Source organism: Leptosomus discolor, chromosome Z (assembly GCF_034619465.1).
Source record: "Leptosomus discolor isolate bLepDis1 chromosome Z, bLepDis1.hap2, whole genome shotgun sequence".
NCBI lineage: Eukaryota > Metazoa > Chordata > Aves > Leptosomiformes > Leptosomidae > Leptosomus > Leptosomus discolor.
Window position 1 is genome coordinate 6,650,099 of NC_141419.1, and position 22,792 is coordinate 6,672,890.

The following is a 22,792-nucleotide window of genomic DNA, read 5'->3' on the forward strand; positions in this document are numbered from 1 at the left end:
AAGGATCTGGCAAGCAGCAGGCACCGTAGCTGCAGTGTCTGCTTCTGAATCTGTAGAAACTTCATCTTGGGCTTCTGTGTGTACTTTGGCTTGTCATTCAGATTCTCTGTTTTTGTATGCACGGGGCAAAATTATCTGCAATACCACTTGATGTTGCATAAATCACTTTTTCTTCTCTGTTTCACCCTCAGGTGTTCAAGTTCAGTGCAACAGCTGTAAAACTTCATCAAACCCTCAGTATCACTTGGCTATGTCAGATGGGAGCATACGCAATTTTTGCAGCTACAGTTGTGTAGTAGCTTTTCAGGTGTGACATCTAGGATTTCTTCTTAGCTGTATTAACAGAATAATAAATGGATGGTGTAAATATCTGGGATGTCGGGTAAAATACGTAATGTCCTAAAATAAAGTCTGTTCCTCAATTTGCTTTCTTGCAGAATTTGTTCAACAAGCCTGCGGGAATGAACTCCTCAGTGGTACCTCTGTCACAAGGTCAAGTCATTGTAAGCATTCCCTCGGGGGCAACGGTATCGGCAGGTGGCACCACCTCGACTGTGTCCCCCAGCTCCGTGAGCAGTTCAGCTGCAGCTGGTCTACAGAGGCTGGCTGCCCAGTCCCAGCAAGTCACTTTTGCCCGCCCTGTTGTAAAACTCAGGTGTCAGCACTGTAACAGATTGTTTGCAACCAAACCAGAACTGCTTGACTACAAGGTAATAAAGATCAGGGCTTTTCAAACTCCTGTTTCTCCACAGAAACCCAAGAAATTGTAGCTGATATGCAACGGTCTGTCAGTATTGCTGTGTTGCTTACTGTGACCTGCTATGGAGGAATTTGGAACTGATTTTGGTATCATGTAACCACTGTCAAAATTAATACTGATAGTAGCTCTTTGATCTTAAAAATGGGGAAAAAAAAAAATCCAAAAAACCCAGACCCTATGATTGTCTGGCTAGGTAAGCACATTCCTGATTCTTGGCCCCAGAGATGATCCTTTTAATTCCAGGACAAAGCACATTGGTGAGGGCTTTCTGCAGAAAGTTGTGCTGTGTTATAGAGCTAAATGGGGAGACTTATTTGCTAGTGCTGTCTGGTTTTGATTTCCATGGTCATAAATACGCTTCTGAGTTTTTATTAACAATTAACCACTAAAATGTATTATCTGGGATGTGAAACATTGAAAGCAAAACATTCTGGCTGTGTTGCAGGGTAAAATGTTCCAGTTCTGTGGGAAGACCTGCTGTGATGAATATAAGAAGAGGAGCAGTGTGATGGCAATGTGTGAATACTGCAAAATTGAGAAAATTATCAAGGAGACAGTACGATTCTCAGGCATAGATAAACCATTCTGTAGCGAAGGTAAGAAAGGGCAAGACTGTGTCTCAGACAAATCAAGTCAGAAGTGTTTTGCCTTAAAATTATTGGTGATACTTAAAGAAGCCCAATCTTTTTAGCTCAGAAAACTTTTTTAGGTATAGAAACACAGAACTTTGTTCACACTTTACATTTTAATAGTATGTTTCAGCAAATCATTACAGGCATAACTAAATACAAGAAGTGCCAAGCAAATGTCATTTTGATATTGACGGATGTTCTTGGGTTTTGCTGTTTTCTTTTAGGTTGTAAACTGCTCTACAAACATGACTTGGCTAAGCGATGGGGAAGCCACTGTAAAATGTGCAGTTACTGTTTACAGGCTTCCCCCAAACTGGTCCAGCATCACTTTGGGGGGAAAATGGAGGAATTTTGCTCAGAGGACTGCATGTCTAAATTCACAGTCTTGTATTACCAGGTAAGCAATATTCTCACATAGCATCCTTTAGAATATGAACATGTTAGCAAAAGAATCTTGGTAGGTTAGGAGCTAAGTGAACTGCCTGTCGTTGACTTCTCTGTCCATGGAATATATTGCATATGTGCGAGAGATGAGTAAATCCTTCTTGAGTACTGATTTTCTGTATAGAGAAAACCTAATACGGGTTGTGGGAAGACAGACACTGAATGTTCTGCTTTGGGTTGCACTGCAAAAATGATGCGCCCTTACAGATTTCTTTACACCGTATTTGCTGAGCAAGGTGCAAAGAGATTTTTGTACACATACTCTTTGTTGCCTTTTACGAGTGTTTTTAATTTCTCCCTCACTCTCTTTTCCTAGATGGCAAAGTGCGATGGTTGTAAGAGACAAGGTAAACTCAGTGAGTCCATGAAGTGGCAAGGGGAGATCAAGCATTTTTGCAATCTGCTTTGTATTCTGTTGTTCTGTAATCAGCAAAGTGTTTCTGACCCTCCACCCCCAAACAACACAGGTAAACCGGGCTGGGAAGAGTATTGCCTTTTGGTGTGTGTGATAGTGATAGGAACATTGATTTGGAAACTCGATTCAGTGAACTTTTAAAGATGTATCTTCTACTGGGGGTCCTGCCCATTGCCATTGAATGGGCTCAGTTTTAGATCTCTCACTTACCTCAGACAATTTCAAACTTCTGCAGGTATGAAATGAGCTTGCTTCATATGCCAAACCCAGATTGTGCTTTTAAAGAAGATGAAGCAAAACCACCTGCTTTTCAATCACTTTCGTAAAACAAAGGCCCATTTTGTTGGGGTAAAATGCACTGATACCTATTGAAGACATGTTAAAATACCTAGCGTCTCCTGTACTTGATAACACATAGCCAGATATGGTAGAATATTAATAATCATTTAACAAAAAAAATCAAGTGATGAAATAGTAGACTTAATGGTTGTAAATACAGACTTCAATATACGCACTTAAATTCCCAGTTCTGTGTAGTCTGTAGGCATATGAAGATACCATTTCTATGTCATTAAGTGTTGATCCTTGAATTATCAATGCCAAGATTAATGTGCAATGTAGCTGTTTCCTTGCTCATTATTTTAGCAGATGGAATGGGAAGGAGGGTGGGAATGAAGCCCATAGAAATAGGAACTGTCAGTTTCTGCAGGGAATGAAATGCAAAGGGAAGAAAGGAAGAAAGGCCCTCAAAGACAGGAAGATGAAAAGAAACAAAGGGCAGAAATAGCACTGATCCTAAAGAGGGGCATAATCTCCCACTGAGTCATGGGGACTGCAACAGTAAGATACCCAAAGAGCAGTAAAGAATATTAACTGAAAGCTTATAGTGTGCACCAGGCCATGTTCAGCTCTTTGACTTTGTGCACGTCTGCTGCTTACATTGGTGGGAGCTGTCTTCCCTGATTAAGAGTAATATATAAGTAACTTTATATTTTCAGGCCATAACTATACCGTGTGACATTCCTGGTATTGTGAGTAGATTTGGCTGGTAGTAAGGATAGCAAAATGTGTGGTGGGCCTGCTTCTCCAGAGCTGTGCCTGCAACTTCAGCTGAGGCAAGTGCAATGCCTTTGCAAAACTGGTCTCCAGGCATCTCTCTGAACTTGGGGCTGCCAGGGTAATGGAGTGCCTCAGAACAGTGCTTTTTGGTGAAATGTGATAATTCATGGTAATGTAGTAACCGATGGTGCTTTCAAATGGAAAGAACCTAAGAATTCCTCTTGACTGTGAGAGCCTCATAAAATTCACCTCATTCATTATTTGTCAGGATCTCAACTGTCTTCTGTGCTACCTGTGTTCATTTCTGAGCACGGTGAGGCATCCAGTCCTCTTGTCTCCTGGATGCTGCTGTAATACACGTGCTATTACAAAGAGAAAGCTGCTTTCATACTACGGTGAAGTTCTGAAATGTTTCAGTGACTGGAAAACAGCTTAAGTTTGCTTGTGGAACAGCTCCTATTTAAACTGAAAGGCTGCAGTTTGACACCTACATTCTCTCCTCATACAGCAGGCCTTTTCATTTGGAGCTAAATCTGGAGAGTGGGTGCTGTTTCAGAAATGCTGTTTTATAAATTATCTTATTGCTTGTTTTGGTTTTCTTCTTTTCACCCTGTTCAGCAAACCTTTCTATGACACCAGCTTCCTCATCAGGCCCTCCTTCCTTGAGAAAGGACTCAACCCCTGTCATAGCAAATGTGGTGTCCCTTGCAAGCACCCCTGCTGCCCAGCCTACGGTTAACTCCAACAATGTTTTACAGGGTAAGACTGCTGAATAAGATGCCTGTATTTTTAAATCTCTATTCCTGAATGTTTATATTTATTGAAGGATCTTTTCCACTAGGGACAACAGCCACTTCATTATGCTTCACATCAGTGCAGATGGTTACAGTTTTGTCCTTCCTTTACCTAGGTGTAAATAATGACTTAAATTTATGTACATACACCAGGGAATGAGGTTTCATGGGAATTCTTCTTGACCTTGGCAGAGTATGGGTTACAGTCCTTAATCATAAGTGCACAGGCTATTGTATGTTTTTTCTTCACAGGTGCAGTCCCTACTGTGACAGCAAAAATAATAGGAGATGTAAGTTTTACAAGAGACTCTTTTTCTCCCTTTCACCCAGATTGTATCAATAACAAGTAAAGTAGCCAAGAACTTTGCACTGTCATTTTGTAACTGCTTTCCGTGGTTGTGACTGGGATTTAAAATTCATTGAGCTTGCAGATGCTTATTTAAAAATGGATAGAACATGTGTGGTGTAAAAGTCTGTTTGTGTCCACTGACAGATTGACTAGGTGTTTTAAGACAAAGCTTGTCAAAGTGTAGCTTTTGAGATGGCTGTACTTCTCAAGCAATTCGTGTGTGGCTTCTGTACTGAGGTTAGCTTTTGTTTGCAAGGGTGGGATGTAATGTCAAGAGGACTAGCATGGGAGGAAGGGGACCAGCGTAGGCTGCTGGGGCTGACATCACCAAGCTCTGACAGCGTAGCTCTCCTTCCCCACTCCCCAGTAGCGTACTTACGGAGCTGTAGGGAACCATTGTCACCGCTTATCTGTGAATAACTCCTAGAGTTTGTATTCTTGAGCTCTTTGAAGTGTGTGCTATACATCTGGCAACTCTCTTAAAAAATGAAGATTTTATTATGTAGCTCTTAGGTTCTGGAAGACTGACACCCTTGCTTTTAGCTGAAGTGTCATTTATGGATTAGAGTATGAATTTTCCCTGAGGAGATAGACCCGGTTATTTGAATGCGTGGCTGAAACGTACAGTTAGTAACTTACAGAAATTAGTGCAAACATGAGTAGTCAGCCTGTGTGTAGTCTGGAGGTGATACTGGTACTGCCAGCATTTGTGTCCGTTTTTTACTTTTATTTCTTTTCTTTTGATTTTTTCACATCAGTTTACTAAGTTTTTTTGGGTATTTCTATCAGCCAGACTTTTAGTCATCGAAAGTATCTTAACTCCTCTATATCTTTGCCATCGGTACAATTCCAAGGTCAAAAGTTTATAGAGGTTATTTGACTGAAGAAACCGAACGTTCTTGCAGATTTGTTCACTGCACTCTTAACAACAAAAAAAAAAGCCTATCGTTTGATTAAAATAAATTGATGACCAGAAGGCGCCAAATACATTAGCAAGCTGATTTTGCAATACTTCTTAAATGATTATTTTTGTCAGCAAGAAGAGTTTTTAAATTGTTCAACCTCCCATAGTAGAGAACAAATACTAATCTTACGATATCCTTCAAACCAGTACTGACTCTGCCCTCATTTGTACTTTTCCAAACAGGCTAGCACTCAGACGGATGCCCTAAAGCTACCACCGTCACAACCACCAAGGCTTCTGAAAAACAAAGCATTATTGTGCAAGCCAATCACACAGACTAAGGCCACCTCATGCAAACCTCACACACAAAACAAAGAATGCCAGACCGGTATGTATCTAATCTCCTACCCATTTTATAAAGTCTGTATTGCAGTTGAGAGAGTAATGCATGGTTGATGTAGCAGAGAATATTTTCTTAATGTATTTTAAAACCTTAAATAGTTTTCAGATTGTTGTATGGTATTTCCCAAGTAGCAGTTTGCCTTACAGATATAGAACATCTGCTGTTCTTTGAAATCCATAAAGCTTCATGTGTGATGAATGTTGAGATTTGCTTTAACTCATCTTAGCATTCTGTGATCATCTTAACTGTGGGCAATGAAGTGCAACAGTTAAGTGACATGCAAAAGGCAACAGAGGGAACTTGTTTTCCTGAGGACAGAATTTGTGAGTTCTTGGCCTGCACAGCTCAAGCCACAAGAGCAGACTCGTTGTAATAAAGTGCATGATTTTTCAAAGGTTATTTCAACTCTCACTTTCCTTTAGTTATTAGATACAGATACTAAGAACCTCTGAAAATTAAGTCCCTATTTCTAAGATCATTTCATTAGATTCATATTTCCTCTAACCTCTGTCTGTGGGAGGGCTGGGAGGAAATAGAAACACCTTCCAAGGCTGTCACATAGTCCAGATTGCCATTGAGGAGTGCTTCTTTCATCATCATTTCTACAGAAGGAGCTCAGGGTGCTTAGCCTTGATGTAAACCTCTTAGTAAGGAAGATGAAGTTAAGCGGGAAGATAGTAGTTGTTTTGTTAATGGTACCTTCTTATGGTCTTGTAGTTAGTAGTGAGATAATTGCAATAATTGCACCATTTACTTGGATGCAGGCCTTAGTATTTAATACTTATTTCCACTCTCTTCCCTTCCAGCATTCATGTGTATAGCCACAGTGCTGTGTATTTCCAAACCGTAGTATTAATACTAGTGACAACAATGCTGAAGTGAATGATGACTATGAACCAAGACGCGGTACTGTGCACCCTCAGTTACAAGCAGAAGTCCAAACAATTATTGTGGACGCTCTGGAGTGTACTGGATAGTCATATGGTTAAACAATTTTTGTTTTGTTCTATTTTTGGTATAACAGAAGAAGAAGAAGTTCAACCCCAGATCATTGTGGTACCTGTTCCTGTACCAGTGTTCGTGCCAGTGCCCCTTCACCTCTACACTCAGTACACACCAGTTCCACTTGGGATGCCAGTACCTGTAAGTTACACTTCAGTTCATTAGAGAAGTGGTTTAGAGTCTTGTTTCTGAACAGGACACAGACCAGCGTCATCGGGTTTGGTGATTAGTCATGCAAGTGCTATTTGGAGTCGTTGAAGCCATTTCTTTCTTTAGTGCATCACATTTGGTTAAGCATAATCATACAAAACTGCCAGTTGGTAGAGTTATTGCAGAAATGAAACAAGTTGTCCAGTCTGGAGTTCTTTTAAGACTTAGTAGCCCTAATTATTACTTATTAGGACTTAGTAGTCCTAAAATACATGTAGGATTACGTGAGAGGAATCTCCCTTGTGTACTGGCTGTTTCCCTTCACCCCTGAACATGCTGTAATGTTTTCCACGTGTTCTGTAGGTACCAGTTCCCATGCTCTTCCCAACTACCCTGGATAACACTGATAAGATCATTGAAACTATTCGGGATATCAAGGAAAAGATTCCCACAAATCCATTTGAAGCTGATCTCCTTCAGATGGCAGAAATGATTGCAGAAGATGAGGAGAAAGAAAAAACACACTCTCATGGTGGTATGTGGTGTTTTTAAAAATGAAACTAAATGCAGTGAGATGGTCCTCTTGTCACAGAAAATAGGTAGAGAAATAAGATGTAGGGCCTGTATTGGCTGCTTCCCAAGAAGGCACGCTGAGTTAAATCGTCCCATTGTCTTACCAGTGTTTATTTTCCACAATGAAAGTGTTCATGCAGGTGAAGTGCCAACCTAGGCAAGACTATAATGCTTATGTCGTGTCTGAGCAATTTTGATTACTTACTGTTTTAAAATGAGGAGGCCTTCTGGGAATTCAGCTGAACTGTATATTTGGAGATAGTTTTGCCTCTGTGTACAATATTCTATTCTTTGCTTTGGAAACATATTTTCTTTTAAGATTAATTTATTCTTCCTCCGCAGTTTCCATCTCAGGTGCTTGTTACGGTTGCTTTCCGAAGCTTTTGTAATTTCACAGAGGTTTATCAGTCAACATTCAGTAGAGCTCTGCTTAGCATAGAACCTATGTCAGATGCTGAGCACTGACAGTGGTTTGAATATCTTTGCATTCCCTTTCCCTGATCCTAGATGCTGATTTGACTTTTGTTGACATTAACAGATTACTAGAGGGAGTAATCTCAAGATCAGTACATCGTGCCTTAGCAGGAGTCAAAATCAAGAAGCCAGCTTTACAAGAATATTTTCCTATCAGGCTTTTTATGGTGGATTCTTGGAGGGTGATGCAGGTTAGAGTGTGTTGGATAGTGATCATCCCATGTAATAAAAGTGGAACAAGCTGAAAAGAAATGAACAAAATATCTTACTTGTCTTACAGATTACTCAAATAACAAACACCAAACGTGGGTTAGTTCTATATTTCTGTTTCTCCCATAACAGCATGACCAAAGTAGAAAGCTGTTAGGAGAACTCCAGTGGAGAAGACGCATCATGCGTGTTAGTATTATGACCTAATACATAGGGGTTTGGCGTTCAGAGTGTTTTGTGTATTAGTTAGGTAAGCTGTCAGTCATTTGCAGATACAAATTTCCTTCTTTTTCTAAAGGTTCTCAAACATCTGAACATGAGCTCTTCCTGGACCCCAAGATATTTGAGAAAGGTCAGTTAGATTTTTTTTTGTGTGCGAATGGATTTTGATCCTGCCACATCTTTTCTTGCAAACTCCTGTTTTTCTCTGCCCTTTCCTATAACACATGGTGTATCTGCTCGCTCTCATTGCAGACCAAGGTAGCACTTATAGTGGAGATCTAGAATCAGAAGCAGTGTCCACGCCACACAGCTGGGAGGATGAGTTAAATCACTATGCCTTACGATCGAACGCCCTGCCAGAGCCAGAGCCAGAGCTGAAGCAGTTCTCCAAAGGCGACGTGGAACAGGACCTGGAGGCAGATTTTCCATCAGGTCTGTATAATGTGAAGAAACATGCATTGTATAAAAGTACACACAATTTTCTGAGCAGGCATTGTACCAGCAGCCCGCCCCGCTTATGAAGGGTATGTGTTTTCATGTAGTAAAACTGGATATTTAAAGCTGCAGTAATATATCAGCTCTACTAAAAATTACTGGGTTTAAAATACTACTGTTATCTTTAAAGGCAGCGTTCTACAGAACCCCCAACAGGAGTAGCAGGTAGCCTTGCTTGACTCCGTTGAATTTATCACTTCTGTGTTCCTACATATAATCCATGTGAGTGGTGCATAAGAATATAGGTTTGCCTGAATAAGTACACACGCTGTTGGGAGGCTTTTTTCCTCTTCTGAGAATTTACTTTCTTTGTACAGAAGGTACATAGGTCGCCTAATTATTCAAAGAAAAAGCATTATTTGAATATGCAGGTGAGATTGACAGCTGTAAGGTATTCCACAGTATCTAAGTGATGCTTCTACCTGGGCTGTTAAATCATGTAATTAAACTCTTAATGGTGTTGATTTGACTTCAGACTCATTTGACCCTCTCAGTAAAGGACTGGGTTTGCATTCACGTTCACGAGCAAGACGGAGACATAGAGATGGCTTCCCACAGCCAAAAAGACGGGTAAGAGAGTACTTCTGGAACACAGGTTCCTCGCATTTGAAGTAATAACATTAGTGCATGCTTATTCTCAGAAGTAAAAACAAGACTACTGCAGGATGAGAATGAGAATTCAATTTAACTACGCTGTATATTTTTTCCTGTTCTGCTATATCAGATAAGATTTTCTTTACTCCCCCTCTGCAACTAAGTAGAATAAATGCTCTTTTTAGAGAGGAATATATTACTGTGCATATTTATCACAGTGAGAATTACTGTATTTTATTGCACCTTTTCTGTAGAATGTGGTTAATACTTGTGCACATATTAAAAATACAGACATACCCATTCAGATTCTGTCATGAGAGTAGGATTTTGTTATCATGTCAGCATAACGGCCTTTTTGTGTGATCTCAAGTTAAGCATCCATAGATGAAGAGCTTATTAAATGTGTGTTTGTTTTGATATGTTTGTTTGCCTGTAGGGACGGAAGAAGTCTGTAGTTTCTGTAGAGCCCCGGAATCTGATGCAGGGCTCCTACCCGGGATGCTCTGTTTCGGGGATGACCCTGAAGTATATGTATGGGGTAAACGCCTGGAAAAACTGGGTCCAATGGAAAAACACACAGGAGGAACAAGGGGACCTCAAGTTTTCGGGTAATTTTTTCTCTCTCGGTGGAGACAGAAATACTTCGTTGAAGAGCAGTTGGTGTGATATGTTGTTCAAATAAAAATTAGGATTAGGTATTACTGAGTTTTAAAGTATCTATGAGTGGAGAAAAGATTTTTGGAATACTGTCTTAGGTCTTTTCATGCATTTAAAAATCATAGCTATTACATTTTTAATCCATCTGTTACCTATTAAAACTTGGCTCTAACATAGCAGATTTCTTTTCAACATTAGAAAGATTAGTCTTTTAACCTCTGCTTTGTGTTCATTTGCCTGTAGTAATTCTTCATTTGTAGAAGAGATGCTTTACACAGCTGCAGGGCCTTTACTGAGCTATTATCAGGCCATAATTCCAAGTTGACAACACCGACTTGGGCCCGTCTCTTTTGTCCGTAGCTAACGCATTCACAAAGTATTTGTTTGTCAGCATAACTGTTTGCTGTAAAAAAACGGTGTTCTACAGCATTAAAATCTTAACACCTTATTTCTAGGCTTCACAGCTGGAAGGAAACCTTCCAAAAGCCTACCCATTCTGTGCTGCACCGCACTTGAAACGAACTTTAAAAGGCATGAATTGTTCTTTATGTCTCACTGGGGAGAGAGATAATGAGGACAATATGAATGTCACTTTCGTTTGTTTTTCTAATTATGGATTCTTTCTTTTTTTTTTTTTTTACAAAAGCACAGCAGTCCTAGGATTTGGCAGTGTCTAACTCCCCTTTTTCCCTGGTTTCAAATCTGTCCTGCATGCTTGGACTGAGCTTTTTGGGGGCAAATTTTCAGAGTCAAGCAGAGAGTTTAAGTTAGGAATATACTTGAGCTTTCTGGGCATGGTGGGGAAGAGAGCAAACCATATCAAATACTTCCGCACTGTAAAGAACTAAGTGTGGCAGGGCTCATATAAGAAAGATCCCAAAGGGAAAAACTCTAGTTAGAAGGACATCTGCTCTTTCCTCTCTTATTTGGAATTTTTGTTGTCATTACATGAGAACAGCTGGGTTTTGTTTCCCAGAAGAAGAGTAATCACATGAGTTACTGTGTTTTCTTCTTGTGGCTGAGGAAGAAAATACTACAGTTGGCTCCAGGAAACGGTGTCCACTCCCACTGCTCCCAGAAAGTTTCCCTGCTTAGTCCCGAGCAGGCCCTGTTGGAAGGTGCAGATCCTTTGATGGATCAGTTCCCTGGTTGCTCTGCTTCCCTTTCCAAATCCCATGCGTGTCCCATTAAGCTCTTCATTCTGTCTGCCTTTAAGGAGCCGAATGTGTTGCACTCAACTCATGTCCAGAACTATTAGGAAATACTCAAGATCCTTCACTCGGGATTCCCCTGAGTCCAGCTCTAGAGGTGAAAACTATTTATCAACCCTACACTGCCAGCCTCGAGTACATGCAGCCATTGCCACGCCACATCTTTGGGCTCAGCAGACTCCCTAACATTTAGGTGTCTTAGCTTTAAATACCTGCAGCCTTATTACCCAGTTGCAGCATTTGTACCAGTTGCACATGCAGGTGGTTTGTTCTTTATTGGCCAAGTCCTCATTTAATTGTTAGCCACCAGCTAGGAAGTAGTTCACAAATTTAGTCATACAGGGTTCTTCATATATGAGATAGAAGATTTAGTACTTCTGCCGACATGAAGTAATAAGGAATGTGTGCAGATTTAATCTGTTGAATTAAGTTGATTTTTCTAATCATTTTCTTGGCCACAGTTCGTCCTGTGAAACTCAAGGAGGACATTCTCTCATGCACTTTTGCTGAGCTGAGTTTTGGTTTGTGCCAGTTTATTCAAGAGGTGCGGAGACCAAATGGAGAAAAATATGATCCTGACAGCATCTTATACTTGTGCCTTGGAATTCAGCAGGTAACTCAGAGAATTAGGGTATTGCTGAGAACATATAACACTTGCTCTGGTTCTTTATGCTTTATATCCATGGTCCCATGTAGCTGCCTTGTTTTTTGTAGAGGAGGCAAGAATGTGTCTTTTTTTGTGCTTTATTAGTCTGTCTTAATCCCCTATTTGACTAATTTGTCTGGACCTTTTTATGATCAGAGTGAACAGGCTTCTTCTGTCCTGGGGAGGAATGTAGCATGGAGAGCTAGGTGTTTCTATCTAGACAGAAATCTTTGGGTTCGGTACATTTTGATCCTTTTTCATGTATAGGAAGGATCTGCTCCTCAGAAACATGTGCTTTATGATGGAATGTTTCAGATCTAAAATAGTTGCACAATGCTCTTCTAATACACAAGTTTACATGCAAGAGGTTACCCAGCAAAGACTGAGCTCCTTCAGTGGCTAGGCAGGTACCTGCGGTGTAGGCAATATTTGCAGAAAAAGCACAATGGGAATAATAGCATTGTAATTAATGAATGCTAAAAGTAACATGGTAAGTCCTTGCTACCTGTCTTGAAACAGTTGCAGTACAAACCTAGTATAATATTAACTTCTGTTTAAAACTCATAGTGTTCAGTATATTTCTGTTGGGGGATTTTTTTTAGAATACCCTGCTTGTTCCTTTCCTTAGACAGTCCGTTGGCAGTAAGGAATCAAAAGCTGCTTCTAATGTAAAACCTGTCATTTGACGAGGCATGGAATTATCTTTTTTTTTTTTCCTGGCTATGCTTGAAAAAAATGTAGGAAGAGTAAAAGTTCAAAGTGCCATTGATAAGGTCTAGGAGTATCAGCAGTTTTTGTATGTTCCAGTTTTGACGTACTCACTCCTGACTTGTAGAAAACGTTTTTAGACCACTACTTGACAAGTGTTTAAGGGACTTTTACCTTGATGCTGTAAGTCAAGCTATTTCAGCAGCCTAGCGCTGGGCCTGTATCCATTGTCAGGAGGTATTAGCCTATGAAGTTCTTTTCAGCAGAAAAATACTCAGTAACTCTTCTGGTTTTTATAGGCAGGCTTTTTTCAAGAACATTTAATGCTTAGAGGATGATGATTTTTTAGAAAACAGCTCTAGAGCTTGGAATATTAACACTAATTCTTGCCTAGATCTCTCATTTCATACTGGGGAGGTCCCAGTCCCTGCAGAAAATTTGCTTTGATATCTTACTGAAGATTTCAACAAAGTGTTTTGGACCATAAGACACTGGGACATAAGAAAGGAAAAGAATCTGATGTCCTGTATCTTCTCTGCAATGTAATGTAATCACAAACTGTATGTCTTCCTTTTTTTCTCTTGTAGTACCTGTTTGAGAATGGTAGAATAGATAACATTTTTACCGAGCCCTATTCCAGGTTTATGATTGAACTTACAAAACTTTTGAAAATCTGGGAACCTACAATTCTTCCAAATGGTAGGACAATTATTTTGTTTTGTGTAGCTGCATGACAAAAGCCGTATTATAAATTAGTATTTTCTCAATGCCATGAAGAAGAATGTGATCTGAGGCGTTCACATTGGTCTCCTCTTTCTCCACCATGTAATTGTTTGTGGTAGACTAGTGTGATGGATTTGATGTCTGTCTCTACCAGTTACGAATTACACTTAACTATACTTTTGCCTCTGATCAGTCTCTCAGCTCCTTTGAAAGAAAGGCTTCCCAACCCAGTAGTCAACATGTTAGTTCTTTTCTTCCCTCAAGTTTTAGCTAATTTTTTTGAACACAGGTAGCCAGAATTGTGTATAGTATTTGAGATGAGTTACTGCAAATACCGTGTGCAGTTGCATTGATATTTCCCTATTAGTACTGGAAATACTCCTTCTGATAAATCCGAGGATCACATTAGCAAATCACTGGAATCTTGTTTCGATGTCTCGATTTCAAGTTCTTTGCACCTCAGTCACTTCCAGATTAAGAGTTCCCAAACCTGCAGGTAGTTTTAATTGGGCTTCAGGTATGATCATGCAGTTTATAAAGCTGGGCACAGCTGTATTAGTACTTAAGATCTTTGTCAGCGTATCAGCAAAACTTGAGTGATGTTGGCAGCTCCGTATGTGTATCCAGGACGGGCTTTTCATTTAGAAAATGATCTTTTTATTTCATACAGAAATAATCCAATTACTTATAGACTGCTGCTTACAGTGATGGTGGGGGGTTTTTTCCCCATATCTCCTTTTCCTAACTGACTTACGATGATCACAATGGGCTATTTGTGTATAAAGATGGTACATTTTTAACTTGTGCTCCATGTCTTAGGAATTAGACATTTTTGCAGTTGCTGACTGTGGTTTAATACAGTGAAATTAGAACTTAGTGAGATTCTGCTGGTATCAGGAATCTTCCTTTATATCCTTCTCTCCATTCTTCAGGTATTGGAAGATCCCGCTGTCCCACAGCTTGGTTCTCCCTGCTCCCTCTTATGTTCATGCTTGCAGGGTTCTTGGTTTTATTGGGGTTACAATTGCTTGTGTTAGGTCTGAATTTGATCTGGTGTGCGGTTCATTAATATGAAAGGTTAGCTGAGAGGGGACTTAGATGCATCGCTGGCAAAAACTGCCTGCTTAGTTGTACTCGTTTCTGCCTTCCCACCCTGCTCAAGTATGATGTTTTCATTGCTTTGGGAGAATTCTGAAAATCTGCTAGATTAGACACAGCCTGTAAAAGCTGTTCATTTGTAACTTAATATGGGGCAGCCCTAAAATTGCATAAATAACCCTCTTCTTTTTTCTTTGCCCATTGTTTCTAGGTTATATGTTCTCAAGAATTGAAGAGGAGCACTTGTGGGAATGTAAACAGCTGGGTGCATATTCCCCTATCGTTTTATTGAACACACTTCTATTCTTCAACACCAAATACTTCCAACTAAAGAATGTCAGTGAGCACCTGAAACTGTCCTTTGCCCATGTAATGAGACGCACCCGAACTCTGAAGTATAATACTAAGATGACATATTTACGTTTTTTCCCACCCTTTCAAAAACAAGAGGTAGAATCAGGTAAGTGAGTGCTTTCTGAGCATCTGAAATTTGGCAATGATATTTGTGTTGTCCGCTCCTTTTTTTTAAAAATGGGGAGAAAAGGATGTTATGCAGCACGCAGAGCTACAAGTATGCTGTTATCCTGTACATTTTCAAAATTTTTTCACTTTAGTAAGGTTTAAAGGGAAATTCTGCACAAGCCGAGGCATCCAGTAAAAACTCACAGAAGAGGTGCCACGTTTGGGTGCAAATTTGTTCAATAGTCATTTATAACATTCTAGGCTTGCATAAAGCATTATTAACTACTGCATGAGTTAGAGGCCTTTTCTGAAGTCCTTTTCTCAGGACTTCATATTCTTGAGGTCCAGACCCTTATCGTGCCCATTTAATTCCCAGATTTATCCTAGGTCTGTGCGGTGAACAACAAGGCAGCCCACACGGAGAACAGCAGTTTAGCTGAAGCTGGGGTTTGCACACAAGGGGGGACTGTCCTCTTGACCGCAGGGGCAAAGACAGATTTTTGTTTGCAGTTACTTTTTGGTATTTGGAAAAGGGAAGTCTTTGATCCTATTGGCTTCTTCAGTTAACAGTTCCAGTGTGTTACATGAATTCGGCTTTATTAAGAAAAATTAATTCCTCCATATTTTTCTGCTAGATACTGGTTCTTGTTGATTTTCTAGCAGAGGAGTGGGCTGTGAATGGCCTGTAGCACATGCAATCTTTTGCCCATACAGCAGATCAAACCAGTTGACTTGCAGGTGACAAAGAATCAGTTCAGGTAGTGTTTCTGTGTGATGCAAAGTGCCATCACTAGGTGCTAGGCTAAGGGACGAGGGCTTGTTCTTGAAGGCGCTGTTTTTCACTGAACTTCTGTGATGCCATTTTTGTGTGTCCAGATAAATTATCTGTAGGCAAAAGGAAACGCAGTGAAGACGAGGAGATTCCAACAGCAGTGGAAATGGCTGAAAATACGGATAATCCCCTGCGATGTCCAGTCCGACTTTATGAATTTTACTTATCAAAATGGTAAGTGACTTGATTTTTGATCTGTATGTAGACTAAAACAGGCATTTGGGCAAGGAAAGTGTGAAATAGGTAAACCTGCTGATAGCTTTTCTCTGCTGAAATGTGAGATTAATTTGTGTTTAAGAGTTAGGAAGGAGACTATATAGCAAGGACATAGATATAAATCATTTTGTCACTCCTGTTTCTATATAAACTTTAGTTAGATCATTGAGCAGGTGGAATATGATGTTCTTCTCTCTTCAAAGGAAATACACATGCGAAATGAAACAGCATCTCATTAGTGTCAGCTAAAACTCAAATAAATCACCCTCAAAAAAGCACCCACTGAGCTTACTACAAATAGCCCCATTACTTAGGCAAAGGCATGCCTAGCAGCTGTCCTGACTCTTTGTCCTCCCTCCTCTTACCTTCCTCATCTTCACTTGCGTATCATTAGAAGTTGTTAGCTGTCCTTGGGCTGGGAAAACATTTTCGTGCTCCTCATCATGTGTCATAGCTGAGCCCCTGCGGTGGTGCAAGCAGCAGTAAAATTTCACTTTGCTGTTTTCATGTGCATATTCCAAAGGCAGGCAGGAGGGATTCTTGCTCTAGAGGGCTTTGTGTCTTCCTACCAGAGCCTGAAAGCGGCCTCGAGTCAGACGGTCAAGTCTTTCAAGCCAGTGGGCTTACCGTTCTGCACCGTGAGCAGGCAAGCTAGGATTTAGTTTTGCCGGCTCTCGAACATTCCCTGTGCCGAGGCGCACAGCAGTTCTGGAATACTAGAACCAGTTTAATTCGGAGATCGAATGTCAAATGCATCGATCGATCCCGTCAAGGTGCTAGTACCATTAATTGGATGATACTGTGATCGAAGAACCGCATCTGTAAAGAAGTCGCTCTAACTTTGTTTCTTTATAAACAACTAATGCCAAGTGACCTGGAAATAACTTAACTGTTCCCCACATTGAAGGGATGAAACCAAGTCACTGACAAAAAGACTTGAATTATGCTGTTTAAATTAGTGTCATCTCGATGTAACGTCCATTTTCTTTGCTGTTTCTCCTTAACGTTTTTGTGAGTAGGACTGTTAATGCTGCCTTCCGATGATGTGCTGCTCTTTTCTTTACGTTGACAGTTCTGAAAGCGTGAAGCAGAGAAGTGACGTGTTTTACCTTCAGCCTGAGCGCTCCTGTGTACCCAATAGCCCCATGTGGTATTCCACATTGCCAATAGACCCAGGAACCTTGGACATCATGTTAACACGTATCCTTATGGTGAGGGAGGTACACGAAGAACTTGCCAAAGTCAAATCAGAGGACTCTGATATTGAGTTATCAGACTAACTGAAGTGGGGTATTTTCCTTTGAATACACATCAGAAGCACCAAACTGTGAATACGTCCAGCCTTTGGAAAATGTGTATGAAATAAGCCAAGATAATGTCACCTACAGGCATATTTTGAACCACAGTGGATGTACAAACTGGAACTGGAAGGAAGCAAGCTGTGTAAGCTGCAAAAACCAACATCCTGTGGCACCAATAAATCCTCTGAATGAATTCAAGATGAACTAACCTATTTGAGTGGTGCATAAATCCTTTATCTGTTTAGGATTTCAAACAGTTGTGAGATACTTTTAAGGAAAATGGTTGTGTAAAATCTGCCATAACAGTGTTGGGCATGGAGAGCTAGACTGTGGCTCACGTGACTTCTCAGCCTGATGGCTGGCAGTCCTTGCTGCCAAAGAACACGTGGAGATCCTAGAGCTCTTCACGGGGACAGGAGGGAAAGGGGTGACATTCAGACAAACAGACACCTTCCGTTATAAATACACATACACATATGCTTTATAATTTTTTTGAAACTGGGATCAAACGTTAGGAAGGCAGAAGCCACTGGCGTGTCTGCCAGGGAAGCTGGCTACATGGACAACTCTCTGGCTGCTGTTAGATGGTCACACGATGCCAGAATCTAGCTCTCGGTCCAGGCTCGTACCAACTCTAGCTCTGTTCGGTCTTCGATGTGGAAGAGGCGCTGTAGGTCAAACTTCAGAGCGAACGTGTTACGGGATGAACATTTCTGGGGTATGTACAGGAGAGTGACTGTCCTGGGGTATGTGCAGAGAATCCCTTACCTAGCCCAGTAGCTCTGCAGTCTGTCGATATAATCTAGCAAATACTGTGGTGCGCGGAAATTTTTTTTCCCTTAAGGCAGCTTTCCTTTCTCCTCTTTCCCTACTCCTATGGTTTTGGTTATTTTATAAGGCAAATCTGGAGGGCCTTGTCATTTCAAAAGAAAGATACATGCACTCTTTCTCTTTCCACCTTTGCAACACGTGCGGTGTCGTACAAAGGATGCAGTATTACTTTGACAACAGAACTGTGGTAGTACATTGCCATGTGTGTTTTTCTCCCACCCCACCCAAAGAGATTTAGTCATAGTGCTGGAAATCGAAAGGTTTTTTTAAGGCTTGGCTGTTACTGCATCTTTTTGAAGAGCAAAGCTCCCACGTTGTGTTTGGAGGACAGGACATTATCAGATACTGTCTGTATCTCCGTTTTCTCAAGCTATAGATGTGTGTTTCTGATGACCAGCGGTCACAAATTCATTGGAAACCCAAACTATTTTTAAAGAAGAGAATTGTATGGTTTTTATCTAGCTCTGGTCAGTTATCCATCTTCTGTAACAGGGGTCTGATATTTGATCTTGTCACTAAAATTTCAAGAGATGAAAATCAACAGCCTTGAATTATATTTCCTTTTTTTGTTTTGTTTGTTTTTTTGTTTTTTAATTATTTTTTTAGCAGTAACAAAAGTAATTTAACAAAAATAAAATCAGAAAGTAGTCTATTGACGTTGTGTACTCGGTAGTCCTGTCCCTGCCTGTAACAGATTTCACTGATGTATTTTTTAATACAGAAAACTATGTGAAAAGTAAACCTGCCCCTGATTCTGTCTGATCAAAGCCCATCTGTGTCTGTCGTTTCTGATCAAAGATACTGTCTCCTCCACGTCCTGGCCTAGCACTCCCCGGGGAGGTGTTTCGGCCATAACACATTCCCTGCCAGTAAACTGCCCGGGCACTTGGAGGCTCAGGGACGCTCCTGTAGGGTCATTTCTTATTCTGTGAACGCTGACCTGTCCCTCCCCTTAGTCATATTAAATAGTGAAATAGCAGGCACGGCATTTTGGCTTGGGATGGCCGATAGAAGGTTTCAAGGAAGATGAAATCATTCTGGAGAGATTTGTGTGTAGGTCTGTAGGGGCTAAAAGCAGTCTGAGCTGGGTCTGTTGCACGCAGCTGTGCCCAGAACCTCGATGTCAGTAGGAGAGGGGAAGGATCCAGGAATTTCTGCATTGTCTGCGCATCCCCTGCGAGAGTGCCGCTGTTCTCGGCTGCAGCAGGCTGCCTTTGCCCGCTCCCTCCTCCCCTCGCCACCCCCAGGGAATAAGCAAGGCAGCAGTTAGGACAAGCTGTTGGGAGGGCAGGCTTTCCTTGGGTGGGCATTGGCTAAAAAATAATACTACAGATGAGTTTTCCCTTCACAGACATGAACAGAAATATTCCCGTAGCATGAAGTAGGATGTTTGTATCTTGCGAGAAACGTACTTGTTTTTCTTTGTCTGAAGGCCTTCACGGTTCTTGTCTGTGAACACTTTCACGTATGTTAATTTTTGCCAGGTACTTGGAATGAAAGGTATTTGCCTTTCATACTCTCTCAGCAAGGCGAGATAAATCACTTTAAGCTTGACTGGCTGAACACAAGTTGTTAAACATTGTGCTGACTCCTTTTACTTAGCAGCTCTGAGATAAGAACGGTTTCAGTGCAGTTTGATGGTAGAATTAACAGAACAAGTAGTTTTAGTTTCAGTGTCTCTGGTCAGATACCTTCTGCGTGGCAGCGGTGTGCGTGGTCCTGGGCGTGCCTGGGCTCCCCTTGCCGCTCGAGGCTTTTCTCATCAGCTAAAGTTCACACTGACTTAGAAGGTGGATTATCTTGAAGGATTAAAATGTGTTTATAAATCATACACAGAGGAGCAAAGTTCTGAACACTGAGACGAAGTTGTTTGTAATAAACATGTCCAAATCGTTTGCTGACCGTGCAACACTATTTATTACTTGAAATATTCTTTTAAGGAGAAAAATCATGCTGTAGTCTCCGTGTGGACAGAGAAACAACAAAGATGAGTGAGAGGTGAAAAATAGAAGACGATACTTCCTGCTAACAGGGTTTCTCTTGCTGTGCCTTCCCGCTGCTGGACACGTGCTGTTCAGCTCCCTTCGTTTCCAGGGCAGGGATGGTGGCGTGGCTCCGCAGACCGATTTGAGAGCTTGGAAGCGAGCGTGTCGGCGTTACTCGTCACCGAGTGCTCCCACAGTTCTGGCTGCTAACGCGAGCCTTTGGGTTTTGCAGAGACTGTTGTTTAAAATGCTTCTGGAATGTGGGGGTTCTGGCAGTTCTCGCCGCGAGAGGTGCTCGGTGTGAACCCGCTGCTCTCTCCTGGCTTCGGTTTGCTGAAGAAGGAAGCTGGCGGCACGCTGAATGCCACCGCATTAGGTGCGACAAGAAGTTAAATTATCTTACGGATTATTCTGCCAACTGCTGATCTAAAAGAACCCCCTGGATTTCTCTGGCAGTAGTCTCCAGCCGAGCGATGGCTCCTCAGAGACTTGAAGCGAACGTCAGCAAAGTCACTCATTTCACGTTTCCGCAGGGTGTGCTCGCACAACGGCAAGGCTCCACCGGTGCCGTTTCAGTGGCAGGGTCACGGGAGTGACTCTGAACGTGCAATAAAGCCTTTGGGTTTTGGTAACAATCTCAGTAACTCTTCTCAGTCCCTTGAGCAATAGTTTCCCTGTTGCCTTAACAAAAGAAAACAGAACAAACGCTCGTGTGTGCAATCCTTACGGTGCTCTTCTCAAACCGCCAGCACCGCGCTCGCTGTCTAGGCTGGAGTTCTGCTCCAGTCAGCACAAGTCCCAACCTCTTTTTCTTTTGTGTCATCCATTTTAAACATTCCTAAGAGAGCAGAGGCAAAATTAAGATTTGCAGTCTTCTCTGATATAGCTGCTTGTCTACTGTTTGTCCCCAGCAGAAGGGCTCGTCAGCCTTGCAACGCTGAAAGAAATAACAAGTTTTGAGCTGCCAAGCAGTTATTTTCCTTTCTTTTGCAAGGGAAGCTACCCAGTTTTGAGGACGGTGTTTTGTAACCAAGTATGAACACCAAAAATGTGTAAAAGTCACGGACCATTGCTGAGGAGAAAGTCTGGAAGGAGTTTTAGGCACAATGAAGCTGGATGGGAGCGTGCTCTGCCTCTTAGAGGTCTTGCCTCACCGAGGGCTGGTGTGAGCGGAGCCGGCGTGAGCCACCGCTTTTCACCTCCTCGTCCTTGGCGGATGAAATGGCCAGACTAGTCCCTACACGGTCACCTCTGTTCTTGTCTTCCTGGGGCCAGCTGCTTGAGAGAGCTCTTTCACCCAGCGTGACGGCTGCAGAGCTCGGGCAGGTAGGACTAACTCTGCTTTTGTATCTTCCCCGGGACGAAACGGTTGGCTTGAAAAGGGGGGGTGGGGTGTGTTTGCACAGTATTGCTGCGTTTGTTAAAAGGTTGGCTCCAGCCCTTTCTTAGAAGTTGAATTTTTTTAAACTAAGGGGGAACTTACTCATTTTGTCTGACCCAGAGATGCCCTGTGACTTCCTCCTGTGGCTCCCATGTCAAGCGCATAGCACCTGGCTGAGCTGTAAGATTGGAGTTTCGGTTTCAGTTTCCTCCCCTTGCCATTTCCTTCTTCTGTGTTGTGCTTTATGAGGAAACTATTTTGGACCTGCCAGAAAGAGCTAGTAACAACAGAGCGAGCGAGCGGTGGCAGAGGAGCCGTCGCAGGGTGCTGGGAAGGTGCTTTGGGCAGGTGGGTGATCGTACACAGCAAGGAACTAATATGCGTGTTTAAGTGTCAAGGTTTCATCATTTTACACTGAAAGCATCTCATTTGGATGGGATTAAGAAAAACTAGTGAATGTGGGCATGGGTCATAGATGGGACAAACTTAGAAAGCACCTGAGTTTCAAAGCGTTTGAGTCCCTGCACCTCGCGTGCCAGCGCTTCTGCTGTCTTGTGGCAAGTTGCAAGATCCACAACAGCTTTTTTCTGTTTCGGTTTTCATCAGTAGATGCTGCTGCCATGGAGGTCACTAGTGCTCAGTCGATGGCACCAGTGCTAGCTCTGGGCCAGGGAGTGTTGCAGAGCTGTAGAATGGTTTTTAGAGTCACAAAGGCTCAAAGGAACTCGGGCATCTTGGATTCTTCTAGCCACAGAACTTAAATTTCCATTGGATGTACCATTCACTGAGCTAAGGGTTTTTCAGGAGAGATACGTTTTTTATTAAAGAAATAAACCCTGAAATATCTTAGATTATCACCTGCTTGGAGGGAAAGGGGGAATTTATGACAAATAAACAGCCAAGCTAAACACACAATCTCAAAATGCATCCCAAGTGCACAATTTTAATTACCACAATTTCAATTAACACAAGTCCGGTCCAGCTTCCCGGTGTTCAGACTTAGGGAAGCAGGCTGCAAGAGCCACGTTGGCTGTGGCTTGGTTAATGTTGTGGCTCAGAGTCGACTATTGGATATGCCGGGTCTTCGGTCTACAAGTCCTGGACTTTTATTCTCTTTTCTACATATTTATAACAGAAAAAGCCAGAGCATTTTGCTGGGAGCCAGGCTTCTTCCTTTAAGAGAAGGGTGTGGGTGACGACTCTTGACTTTCTCCCCCGTTAAGCCACTGACTGCTTACATAGCCCAGGGTCCAGCGTACAC

The 22,792-nt window shown here is 41.8% G+C and overlaps 1 protein-coding gene across 1 annotated transcript in view; it reads left to right on the top strand.

Annotated features, from left to right (window-relative positions):
* The window catches only part of ZMYM4 (zinc finger MYM-type containing 4), a 29,169-nt gene extending 11,627 nt beyond the window's left edge, over positions 1–17,542 (top strand). Inside the window, exons 10-28 of the mRNA XM_009958481.2 lie at positions 192–307; positions 438–710; positions 1,206–1,356; positions 1,617–1,789; positions 2,153–2,303; positions 3,929–4,069; positions 4,357–4,394; positions 5,601–5,745; positions 6,785–6,903; positions 7,276–7,447; positions 8,468–8,521; positions 8,644–8,823; positions 9,362–9,456; positions 9,917–10,088; positions 11,810–11,961; positions 13,290–13,401; positions 14,735–14,983; positions 15,862–15,991; positions 17,106–17,542. Of these exons, the coding sequence (XP_009956783.2) occupies positions 192–307; positions 438–710; positions 1,206–1,356; positions 1,617–1,789; positions 2,153–2,303; positions 3,929–4,069; positions 4,357–4,394; positions 5,601–5,745; positions 6,785–6,903; positions 7,276–7,447; positions 8,468–8,521; positions 8,644–8,823; positions 9,362–9,456; positions 9,917–10,088; positions 11,810–11,961; positions 13,290–13,401; positions 14,735–14,983; positions 15,862–15,991; positions 17,106–17,313 (2,831 nt within the window). The 3' untranslated portion in view covers positions 17,314–17,542. The remainder of the gene's footprint in view (positions 1–191; positions 308–437; positions 711–1,205; positions 1,357–1,616; positions 1,790–2,152; positions 2,304–3,928; positions 4,070–4,356; positions 4,395–5,600; positions 5,746–6,784; positions 6,904–7,275; positions 7,448–8,467; positions 8,522–8,643; positions 8,824–9,361; positions 9,457–9,916; positions 10,089–11,809; positions 11,962–13,289; positions 13,402–14,734; positions 14,984–15,861; positions 15,992–17,105) is intronic.
* The last annotated feature ends 5,250 nt before the right edge of the window (positions 17,543–22,792 follow it).